The sequence below is a fragment of the Loxodonta africana genome, chromosome 2 (genome assembly GCF_030014295.1).
Source record: "Loxodonta africana isolate mLoxAfr1 chromosome 2, mLoxAfr1.hap2, whole genome shotgun sequence".
NCBI classification, from domain to species: domain Eukaryota; kingdom Metazoa; phylum Chordata; class Mammalia; order Proboscidea; family Elephantidae; genus Loxodonta; species Loxodonta africana.
Window position 1 is genome coordinate 204014170 of NC_087343.1, and position 13087 is coordinate 204027256.

A 13087-nucleotide genomic window follows, 5' to 3' on the forward strand; every position below is an offset into this window, starting at 1 on the left:
GATTTTATTTTACTTGGATCTACAATCAACATCCATGGAAACAGCAGTCAAGAAATTAAATGACGTATTGCGTTGGGCAAATCTGCAAACCAAAAACCCATTGCAGACCAGTTGATTCTGACTCATACAGACCCTATAGGACAGAGTAGAACTACCATATACGGTTTCCAAGGAGAGACTGGTGGATTTGACCTGCTGACCTTTTGGTTAGCAGCCAATCTCTTAACCACTGTGCCGTTAGGGCTCGCAAAGACCTCTTCGAAGTGTTAAAAAGCAAAGATGTCACTTCGAGGACAAGGTGCACCTGACCTAAGCTATGGTATTTTGAATTGCCTCCTATGCATGAAAAACTGGGCAATGGGTAAGGAAGACTGAAGAATTGATACTTTTGAATTATGGTGTTGGCAAAGAATATTGAATATACCATCGAATGCCAGAAGAATGAGCAAATCTGTCTTGGAAGAAGTACAGCCAGAATGTTCCTTAGAAAGGAGGATGGTGAGACTTTGTCTCACATTTGGACATGTTATTAGGAGGGAACAGTCCCTGGAGAAGGACATTATGCTTGGTAAAGCAGAGGGTCAGTGAAAAAGAGAAAGGCCCTCAACAAGATGAGTTGACACAGTGGCTCCAACAAAGGCTCAAGCATAACAACTATTGTGAGGATGTTGCAAGAAAGGGCAGTGTTTCAATCTGTTGTCCATAGGGTCGCTATGAGTTGGAACCAACTCAATGGTACCTACAACAACAATTATCACCGTACTTTAGGGTCAACTTTATTCTTATTCTTTTTAAATAGAATGGACCAAGGAGTGGAGAGTTTAGTAAGTAGAGGGGAAGATGGATCCAGGGCAGTAGTCTGGTTGCAGAGTTTGTGCCCCTCCCTCCTCTGTCGCTTGGGTTCTCTGGGGGGTCAGCCATGCCATGATAGTTTTAAGATCCCAGTGTTTCCTTAAATCAGAGAGGTTAATTCAACTCTGACTACCTTAACAAACACTTCAGAAATAAGAAAGCTGATTTTTCTCACTCTCTCTTAGTCTTTTCCTCAATTCCTCTTTTTCATTCTTTGTGTTACTTGTGGAAATGATTTTTTAAGTCCCTACTACATGCTGATGGAGGACACTGTCATCAGGTAACTTCGTTACCCTGAACTCTGGCAACTTCAGTATAAGTTACAAATCCTTTCAACCCACAGTTGTGAATTCGCTTATTTTACCTGGTAAAAGTGATTTACAATCCCCAAATCAACACCAAAGTTCTACAATCCATGGAACTTACTTCAGTTAGTAAAATTGTGCTCACATGGGTGAGTGCACGCACACACACACACACACACACATTGAACATGAATTTCAGAGGGTCACATCCTCATGACTGATTTATGTAATCTCAAAGCTCTCCTTGATGCCCTAGGTGAAACCTCATGGACATCACTTGGCTGACCAACCACACTGGAGGGTCTGATTTTATCCTGTTGGGACTCTTCAGTCAATCCAAACACCCAACTCTGCTCTGTGTGGTCATTTTTGTGATTTTTCTGACGGCCCTGATTGGAAATGCCATCCTGATCCTCCTGATACACTCTAATGCCCACCTCCACACTCCCATGTACTTTTTCATCAGCCAGTTGTCTGTCATGGATGTGACGTACATTTCTGCCACTGTGCCGAAGATGCTCATGGACCAGGTCACGGGTGTCAAAAAGATCTCAGTTCCTGAATGTGGGATACAGATGTTCCTCTACTCGACACTAGTAGGATCAGAATTTTTCCTTCTAGCTGCCATGGCCTGTGATCGATACATGGCCATCTGCCATCCACTCCGTTACCCTGTCCTAATGAACTACAGAATATGTCTCTTCCTGGCAACTGGCTGCTGGTTCTTAGGTTCAGTGGATGGCTTCATACTCACTCCCATCACCATGACGTTCCTTTTCTGCAGATCCAGGGAGATCCATCACTTCTTCTGTGAGGTTCCTGCCGTAATGAAACTCTCCTGCTCTGATACCTCACTCATTGAGACACTCATGTACCTGTGCTGTGTCCTCATGCTCCTCATTCCTGTGATAGTCATTTCAAGCTCCTACACTTTCATCCTGCTCACTATCCATAGGATGAACTCGGCAGAGGGCCGGAAGAAGGCCTTCACCACCTGCTCCTCCCACATGACTGTAGTCATCCTCTTCTACGGGGCTGCCATCTACACCTACATGATCCCTAGCTCCTACCACACCCCAGAGAAAGACATGGTAGTGTCTTTCTTTTACACTATCCTCACTCCTGTGCTAAACCCTTTAATCTATAGTCTTAGGAATAAAGATGTCACAGAGGCTATGAAGAAAGTGTTGAATGTGGAATCTGTTAAGAAAGCATGAAGTAGGAAATTTTGGTAGTAACTGTTTCTTTTCCTTCTCTCTACATATCAGAATTTTCACATCTTATACCTACATTATTCCTCACACCCTCATATCACAGTGTCTCACATCATTTTCATCCTTTTTTTTTTTTTGAAGTTGTTGTTTGCCTGTATTGCCATAATATTCTGTAGGAGAATATTCACATTCTTAGGAAAAACATAATGAAAATATTTAGAAGTAAAAGCCAAACAGACTCTCAAATGAGAGAGATAGAAGGAGGGAAATGGTGAAACAAAAGTAGGAAAATGTTAACAATAGGTGAGCCTATCTAAAGGGCATACAGGTATTCTTTTCACTATACTTATTCATGCTGCTTTCTGGCACGTTTGAAATTATTTCCAAATAAAGAGTCAAATACCATTCCTTGTCACCCCCCTTTTTTTAAAAAGTAGGCTTTTTAAAAAAAAGTAGTCTTTTTTTTGCTTTTTGCCTGAATATGAAGACAATTCATATTCTTAGGAAAAACATAATGAAAATGTTTAGAATTAAAAGTCAAATGGACTCTCAATTGAGAGAGGGAGAGAAAGGAGGGAAATAGTGAAGTAAAATGTGGAAAATTTTAACGATTGGTGAGTCTAGATAAGAAGCATATGGATATTCTTTGCATTGTTCTTATTAATGCTGCTTTCCTGTAAATTTGAGAGTAATTCTAAATAAAATTTAAGTATCAGTCCTTGTTGCCCTATCCACTTTTTTGAGTTCTTAATCTCTAGTGGCACTGTAACAAATACCTTAGAAAATATATTAACTTCAACATGACTATTCACTACTGATTATATTCCTTACTGAATATACTGAATATATCTGCACTCTTTAACTGAGGGCTGCTTTGTTCCACATGGCAGTTCTAAAGACATCTAAACAACAACAACAACAAAAACCCTTTACCGTTGAGTTGATTCTGACTCAGAGACACCTAATGGGTAGAAATAATTTTTTTTTTTTAGTACTTCATGACATATTGAGAATGCAGTACTTTGTAAGCTTCTGTGGGATAAGCATTAACCCAGAGTGGAGGGAGGATTTAGAGACGGATCCCTGCATGAAATAATATCTGACCACAGTTTTGAGATATGTGATTTATTAGACAAAGAAGGAGAGGTGGGACAGGAAATAGTCAATCCTTCATTTATATGACAAACATTTTTATGGTATATTATAATACAAAATCATAGGCAAATGAGATTAAAATCAAAACAATACATGGCTGTTGTCCCCAATGAATTTGAAATGTCAGTGCTGTTTGATATGCAAATAGGTGAAATAAAGTGTATAAATTGCTTTGCTCATCATGCACAAAGAGAACAGCTCTTAAGAACACATCTGTTCAACCTATGACATATAAGTTTGGTCTAAACAAATGTGACTGAGGGAAGACCCCAGAACTGAATGTTGAAAGGTTACCCATGTTACCCACAGATGAGTATGTGAGTCTGGGTACCAGGAGGGGGGTATGCTCAGGAACATGATGTCTGGGAAAAGGCACAGATGGAGCAAAGACAAGAGGGCTGACCAAGCAGGAATAGTAAGTCTTCCAATGTCACCTGTCATGGATTGAATTGTGTCCCCTCAATTGTGTCACCTTGGTTAGGCCATGATTCCCAGTATTGTGTGGTGGTCCACCATTTTGTCATCTGATGTATTTATCCTATGTGTTGTAAATCCTAACCTCTATGATATTAATGAGGCAGGATTAGAAACAGTTATGTTAATGAGGCAAGACAATCTACAGGATTAGATTGTATCTTGAGTCAAACTCTTTTGAGATATAAAAGAGAGATGCAAGCAGAGAGAAGAGGGACCTCATACCACCAAGAAATTAGAGCCAGGAATGGAGTCTGTCCTTTGGATCAGGGATCCCTGTGCTGAGAAGCTCCTAAACCAGGCAAAGATTGATGACAAGGACCTTCCCCCAGAGCCAACAGAGAGAGAAAGCCTTTCCCCAGGAGCTGGCAGCCTGAATTCAAACTTCTGGCCTCCAGGACTGTGAGAGAGTGGGTTTTTGTTTGTTGTAGCCATCCACTTGTGGTTTTTGTGTTATAGCAGCACTAGGTATTTGAGACAGAATTTGATCCCAGGAGTGGATTTCTGCTCTAACAGATACCTAAAACATGGGAGTGGTTTTGAAACTGTGAATGAATAGAGGCTGGAAGAGTTTTAAAGTGTCTAATAGTAAAAATCTAGATTGCCTTGAAAAGCCCGTTGGTAGAATTATGGACATTAAAGACAATTCTGGTGAGGAGTCAGAAGGAAGTGAAGAGAGCTATTACACTGGAGACAGCACAGTTGGTGAGAAGCAACAGAAGAGAAACAGCAGCAGCAGAACCAGGAGATCAACGTTAGACTGTGTGGGAGCCAACACATGGTGTATGAGTGCTGAATGGGTTGCCTCCTGGCATTTATTGGTTGAGCTAGGCTTGTCCACCCATAAAACAAGAGCTGAATGCCTTCAGGCTGAGGTTTACTGGTGGAGTGGGGTGCCTCTAGGCTCTTATTGGTAGAGCTAAAGAATTTTGGAACACTTGCCTAAGCAGGGCAGACACCTGGCCAGTTTAAGGGCCTGAGGGGTCAAGAGGCCAAGGAAAGAGGAAGCAGAAGTTGAAGAGACAAGGAACATAGGAAACAGAGCTCCCTCAGTCTCAAAGGGTAGTGCCTCAACCTCTGGCATCCCAAAGGGTGGAGCCATGGTCTCTGTGTTCTGAAAGGGTCGGGCCACAACCTCCTAAGTTTCAAAGAGTTGGATCTTCACCACCTTAGTTCCAGAGTATGGGGCTGCCTTTCATGAGTGCCAGAAGGATGGGCCAGACCCACCACATAAAGCTGAGGGGGTGAGACTGCCATGCCCAAGGGACAGAAGAACAGAGCCTGCTGGGGCCAAAAGTGTAGGGCCACCACTCAGATGGACTAGGAGAATGGGGCTGCCCAAATGTGAGGCAGTAGAGTTGCTATCCAGTGGACCTGAAAGGTAGAGCTGAAACCCAGGGCTGGGGAACCTCCACTCAGAATCCGGACAGTGTGGCCAACACCCAGAGTCTGGAGGGCAGGGTCATTGCCTAAATGACCTTAGAGAATGGAGGATTATTTATTTTTAAGGCTTGAGAGTTAATGTAATGTGTCCTACTGATTTACTTGCTGCCTGTTATCCCTTCTTTCCCTCCAATTTCTCCCATTTGTAGTAGAAACATCTGACTTTGTGCCTGTTCTACCACTGTACTTTGGAAGCAGATAACTTGTATTCTAGATTTCATGGGTTAAGAGGAAGTTCAAATTTGGACTTGAATTCTATTTAAGACTTTTGGGATGATATGATGGGGTGAATATGTTTTATATGTGGCAACAACATGATTTTTTGGATGTTATAGATTAAATTGTGTCCCCCCAAATTGTGTATCAACTTGGCCAGACCATGATTCCCAGTATAGTGTGATTGTCCACAATTTTGTGATTTGATGTGATTTTCCTATGCATTGTAAATCCTACCTCTATGATGTTAATGAGGCAGGAGCAGAAGTGGTTATATTAAAAGACAGGACTCAGTCCACAGGATTAAGTTGTAACTTGAGTCAAGAGAATTGAGCAGACTGGATGGGGATCTCCTACCACCAAGAATGGAGAACCAGGAGGAGAGCACGTCCTTTGGGCCCAGGGAATCTCTTAGACCAGTGGAATATTGATAACAAGGACCATTCCCCAGAGCCAACAGAGAAAGCCTTCCCCTGGAGCTGGCATCCTGAATTCGGACTTCTAGCGTCCTGAGCTGTGAGAGAACGGATTTTTGTTGGTTGAAGCTATCATTTGTGGTATTTCTGTTATAGCAGCACTAGATAACTTAGACAGCATCTCCTTTTCTGCTTCAATTTTTAGCCTCATTTCTTGCCTGTGACCCGAGGTTTTATAAACAGTGGTGAAATTACCAGATTTGCTTTTTAGAAATGTTACGTTGATGATAATCAGTTGGAGAAGTGCATGAGTGGAGGCAAGAAGACCAGGTGAGTGACGATGGAGAACCGTATCATGCCAAGTGGAAACATGCCTCAACATCATGAGGGACTGAGGTGGTAGATACATAGGGTAAGGGGGTCTTGACAAATATGTTAAATAAAAGCACAAATCTGGTTGCATGTCTACCATTTTACAGTTGACTGTATCCAACTTGTGAAGAATCAGGCAGTTTTGAAAGTCAGATTCCCTTTTCCCACTGGTATACTCAATTACTTCATGTCTGTAAAATAAGGATTTTCAATTGTCTCTACTACTAATAATTTACAATTACTGTGTTGCTGGGAAAATTCTTTGTCAAGTTTTATATAGTATCTATTCTTTACTCTTCCTAGAAATGGAAAGACTATTACTGCTCCCAATTTCTTGTACATAGAGCTTGAAAACAGAAATGAAATGGATTCTGGCAACTGAATTTTCTACAGTCTCAAATAAATAGCTGTGCCCTGAAGTACTTAAAAATTTTTAAACTTCAGAATTTATTCAAGTGTTCAAGCTTGTGACACCACCAATATTTTACCAAATTAATTGTTTTTTCATATGATAACAAGGCTTCAGGATTCCTACATCTCCCAAAGCACTGTGAACTAAAGAACTTTGTTTGGAATTCATCACCAAATTTAGTAAGAAATCAACACAATGATTAAGCACATAACCTAGCATCATTTTTCACAAATGTTCTTTTAAGAGTGTTCCAAGGACACAGTAAGAAGAAACCAAATGAAAGTGATCATTTTTCTAGGGATTGATCAGGGAATAAGTAAGACTTAATAAACAAAATTAAGTGTATTGAAATTCACATTTAATACAGTTCTGTTTGCCTTTTGTTTGATCATTATTTTGTAAACACGTTTTCTGTGCCTCACACTGAGTTCAGAAAATATATAAAATTCTAACATTATTGCAAGGAAAACCTGAGAATTGTTCAATTTCAAATTGCCTTGTGTTTTTTTTAAATCAGAGAATAAAGTATGGATGTTCAGCACGCTTATTTTTAACTTAGGAACGGATCTTGAGTATCGTTCTAGTTCAGTAAATGGAAATGCGGGGGTTATATTCCACAGGATGGACACGTCATCAGTTTTAAAAGAGTCTATTAGTGGATGTATAGGACTATTGCTAAATCTTAAAAATTACCATTCAGAGGTGGGGCCAAGATGGCAGAGTAGTCAGGTGCTTCAGGTGTGGTCCCTCTCACAAGAACCAGAAAAAACAAGTGGATCAATTATATATATGACAAGCTAGGAGCCCTGAACATCAAAGGCAGGGTTAGGAAATTGGACTGAGAGGCAGGGGAAGAGAGACAGTTCAGAAGCAGTGAGGAGTTGCTGGATTGACTCAGTGAGAACCGGTGCCCCGCAGGCCAGATCCCCTGGTGCAACCGCGGTGGCGGTGGTGGTAGCACTCAGAATGCAGTTTCCCAGTGAGAGAGAGAGAGCAAGCAGCACAGAGTCTACTCACACCTCTGGAATCAGGGATGAACAGCACTCTCAGCAGAGGTTAAGTACTTGCATCTAATTTACTGCGTGGTCCAAAGAGCACCCATTTAGAAAGATCTGTCTCCCATTTATCTGATCCTATCTCCTTATGCTTCAGCCCCTGTGCTAACTTCAGTGGTGTTCGCTTTCCCAGGACTTGAGACAGGTCCACCTGCACATGCTGAGGCATTCTCCTGGCCTTGAAGAAGGAACAAATTAACAAATGGGGAAAAGATAATCAGCCAGCTCTCCTAAGCTAGGAACTCAGGGCAGAAGAGGCTACTTTGCCTGGGCACAAACACAAATCATCCATGAACTTTGAACACCTTTCATCCCTGCATGGACCTGTGTGGACCCATTCCAGCAGCTTAGGCCCACACTGGTTCAGTGCAAGGGTGTATGTGCCTGAGGTCTGACTTCAACTGTTCCAGCTGTGTTGAAGAGAGGTGCTTTTTTAACGTTTGCTACTCCTCTACCAATTAAGCAGAGTTCTCACCTAAACACATCAGGGGCCTAAGACTGGTGGCTCCACCCATGCCACTCGCAACAGGGGTCCAAGAATAAGTGGTGCCTCCCAGTCCTTGCAGCCAAAAGCATTGGGCACCCATGGCCAGACTGAAGAGCCCACCCATCTGTGAGCTCTAGGGAACAGGGATGTGCTTTCCTCACAGACACTCAGGGGATGGTTGACATACCCCTACATTGCTCATAACATGACCCCCTGCTGCAGCCAGATACCTATGTCTCCACCAAGTACCTGTGCTCCTCTAAGACTGTAGGTGAGAGCCTGCACCACACACTCAGAGACCAACTACCTGAACACCTGAGCTGAATCCATACAGAAAAAGTGAATGGATTCCTGGGCTCATATACCTGGTAACAGCTCTAGCCATCTGGTGACAGGAAGTTAGAGCTTCAAAGACACCAATAATCAAATTAGCTCACTCAAGCAGCCTATTTGGGCATACAAAAAAAAAAAAAAAAAAAGCAAGAAGCTAGGGCATGGTAAGCAAACACAAAATAAATTAATACAATAATTTATAGATGGCTCAGAGACAATGGTCAATATCAAATCACATAAGGAAGCAAACTATGATAGCTTCAACAAGCTCCCAAAACAAAGAATCAAATTATCTTCTGGATGAAGATATATTCCTGGAAGTAACAGAAATTCAGAAGATTAACAATAAAACTTCAGAAGTAGACAACTCAATAGGAAGTCAGAGGAGCAGAACTGAGGAAATGGAAGGCAGATTTAATGAGAATGAAGATAAAACACTTGGCAACAATATATTGGAAGAAAAATCACATAAAAGATTTTAAAAATGAAGAAAACATAAGAATCATGTGGGACTTTATCAAGAGAGATAACCTACAAATGATTGGAGTACCAGAACAGGGAGGAAGAACAGAAAATACAGAGAGAATTGTCAAAGATTTATTAGCAGAAAACTTCCCTGATATTGTGAAAAATGAGAAGATATCTATCCAAGATGCTCATTGAAGCCCACATAAGGTAGGTCTCTAAAGAAAGTCACCAAGACATATTATAATCAAACTTGTCAAAACTGAAGACAAAGAGAATTTTAAGAGTGGCTAGGGATAAATGAAAAGTCACCTACAAAGGAGAGTCAGTAAGAATAAGCTCAGGCTACTCAGCAGAAACTAGGTAGGCTAGAAGGCAATGGGATGACATGTATAAAGTCTTGAAGGAAAAAAATTGCCAGCTAAGAATTATATATACAGCAAAAATGTCTCTCAAATATGAGGGTGAAATCAGAACATTTCCAGAAAAATGCAAGTTCATGGAATTTGCAAAAACCAAACCAAAACTACAAGAAATGCTAAAGGGAATTCTCTGGTTAGATAATCAATAACATCAGATGACAACCCAAGACTAGAACAGAGTACAGAGCAACCAGATATCAACCCAGATAGGGGAATCACAAAAATAAATTAAGACAAAAAACACTCAAAAGAGGGAAACAGTGATGTCATTATATAAAAGATGACAACATTAAATCAATAAAGAGGGACTAAAAAATGTACTCAAAGATTTTTCATATGGAGAGGAAGTCAAGGCAATATAAAGAGATAAAAGTTTGTTTTAAACTTAGAAAAATTGGAGTAAATATTAAGGTAACCACAAAGGAGACTAACAATTCTACAGATCTAAATAAAGTACAAGAAAAACATAAAGACTCAGCAAAAACAAAATCAACAACAATGAAAAAGGGGAAAAGACAATATATAAAGAAAACTACTAAGCACAAAAAATTAAGTGAAAAAAGAAACTGTTAATAACATACAAAAAAAGACATCAAAATGACTGCACTAAACTCATCCCTATCCATAATTACACTGAATGTAAGTGGACTAAATTCACGAGCAAAGAGACAGAGAGCGGCAGAATAGATAAAAAAGCATGATCTGTATATATGCTACCTACAAGAAAAAGACCTTAGAATTAAAGATGCAAACAAACTAAAGCTCAAAGGATGGAAAAAAAGATATCAAGCAAACAACACCCAAAAAAGAGCAAGAGTGGCCATATTAATTTCAGACGAAATAGACTTTAAAATTAAATCCACCACAAAGGATAAGGAAGGACACTATGTAATGGAAGACATACCCACAATAAATTTTTATGCACCCAACAACAGGGATTTGAGATACATAAAACAAACTCTAACAACATTTAAAAAAGAGACCAAACCCACTGCCATCAAGTCAATTCCAACTCATAGCAACTATAGGACAGAGTAGAACTGCACCACAGAGCTTCCAAGGAGTGCCTGGTGGATTCAAACTGCTGACCTCTTGGTTAACAGCCATAGCACATAGCCAGTATGCCACCAGGTTTCCAAAAGTGGACAGCTCCACAATAATAGTAGGAGACTTCAACATACCACTTTCAGTGAAGGACTTCTGTCCAGAAAGAAGCTCAATAAAGATAGGGAAGATCTAAATGCCACAATCAAACAACTTGACCACATAGACATATACAGAACACTCCACCCAACATCAGCCAAGTATACTTTCTTCTTCAAAGCACATGGAACTTTATTCAGAATAGAGCACATTTTAGGTCATAAAGCAGGCCTTAACAGAATTCAAAACATTGAAATATTACAAAGCATCTTCTCTGATCATAAAGCCATAAAAGTAGAAATCAATAACAGAAAAAGCAAGGAAAAGAAATCGAACACATGAAAACCAAACAATGCTTTGCTCAAAAACCACTGGGTTATAGAAGAAATTAAGGACGGAATAAAGAAATTCATAGAATCCAGTGAGATTGAAAACTCTTCCCATTAGAACCTTTGGGACACAGCTAAAGGAGTGCTTGTAGGTCAATTTATAGCAATAAATGCACACATACAAAAAGAAGAAAGGGCCAAAATCAAAGAATTATCCCCCACAGCTTGAACAAATAGGAAGAGAGCAACAAAAGAAACCCTCGGGCACTAGAAGAAAGCAAATAATAAAAATTAGAGCACATTTAAATGAAATAGAGAACAGAAAAATAATTGAAAGAGTTTACAAGACCAAAAGCTGGTTCTCTGAAAAGATCAACAAAATCAATAAACCACTTGCCAAACTGACAAAAGAAAAACAGGGGAGGAAGCAAATAACCTGAATAAGAAATGAAATGGGTGAAATCACAATAGATCCAATGGGAATTAAAAGAGTTATATCAGATTACTATGAAAATTGTACTCTAACAAATTTGAAAACCTAGAGGAAATGGACAAATTTCTAGAAACACACTATCTACTGATACTAATGCAAACACAGGTAGAACAACTAAATAGACCCATAACAAAAGGAGAGATTGAAAAGGTAACTAAAAAACTCCCAACAAAAAAGAAGCTCTGAACCTGATGGCTTCACTGGAGAATTCTACCAAACTTTCAGAGAAGAGTTAACACCACTACTACTAAAGGTATTTCAGGGCATAGAAAAGGATGGAATACTCCTAAACTCATTTGAAGCCAGCATATCCTTGATACCAAAAGCAGGTAAAGACACCAAAAATAAAAAAGAAAACTACAAACCTATGTCCCTCATGAGCTTAGATGCAAAAATCCTCACAAAATTCTAGCCGATAGAATTCAACAACATAAAAAAAAAAAAAATTCGCCGTGACCTAGTGGGATTCATACCAGGCATATAGGAATGTTTTAACATTAGAAAAACAATCAATGTAGTCCACCATATAAATAAAACAAAACACAAGAACCACATGGTCTTATCAATTGATGCAGAAAAGGCATTTGACAAAGTCCAATACCCATTCATGATAAAAAAAAAAAAAAGAAAAAAAAAACTCAGCAAAATAGGAATAGAAGGAAAATTCCTCAACATAATAAAGGGTATTTATACAAAGCCAACAGCCAGCATCACCCTAAATGGAGAGAGCCTGAAAGCATTCTTCTTGAGAACGGGAACCATACAAGGATGTCCTTTATCACCACTCTTATTCAACATTGTGTTGCAGGTACTAGCCAGAGTAAATAGACTAGATAAAGAAATAAGGAGTATCCACATTGGCAAGGAAGAAGTAAAAGTATCTTTATTTGCAGATGACATGATCTTACACACAGAAAACCCTAATGAATTCACAAGAAAACTACTGAAACTAAAAGAAGAGTTCAGCAGAATAACAGGATACAAAATAAACATACGAAAATCAATTGGATTCCTTTTTGCCAAAAAAAAGAACATCAAAGAGGAAATCACCAAATCAATACCATTTACAATATCCCCCAAGAAGATAAAACACTTAGGAATAAACCTAACCAGAGATATAAAAGACCTGTACAGAGAAAACTACAAGACACTACTGCAAGAAACCAAAAGATATCTACACATGTGGAAAGATATACTTTGTTCATGGACAGGAAGACTCAACATTGTGAAATGTCTATTCTACCCAAAGCAATCTATAGGTAAGATGTAATCCTGATTGAAATTCCAGTGACATTTTTTAATTAGATGTAGAAACAAATTACCAACTTCATGTAGAAGGAGAAGAGGCCCTGGATAATTAAAGTATTACTGAAAAAGAAGAAAAAAGTGGAAGGCCTCACGCTACCTGATTTTATAATCTATTACACCTCCACAGTAGTCAAAACAGCCTGGTACTGGTATATCGAAGCATACATAGACCAATGGAACAGAATTGAGAATT

The 13087-nt window shown here is 39.5% G+C and overlaps 1 protein-coding gene across 1 annotated transcript; it reads left to right on the forward strand.

The window, feature by feature from the left end:
• The first annotated feature begins 839 nt into the window (after positions 1-839).
• On the forward strand, positions 840-2477 carry LOC100659590 (olfactory receptor 2T29-like). Its single transcript, XM_003404949.3, has one exon. The coding sequence runs from the start codon at positions 1424-1426 to the stop codon at positions 2372-2374; it is 951 nt and encodes a 316-aa protein (XP_003404997.2). The 5' UTR covers positions 840-1423; the 3' UTR covers positions 2375-2477.
• Positions 2478-13087: the final 10610 nt, after the last annotated feature.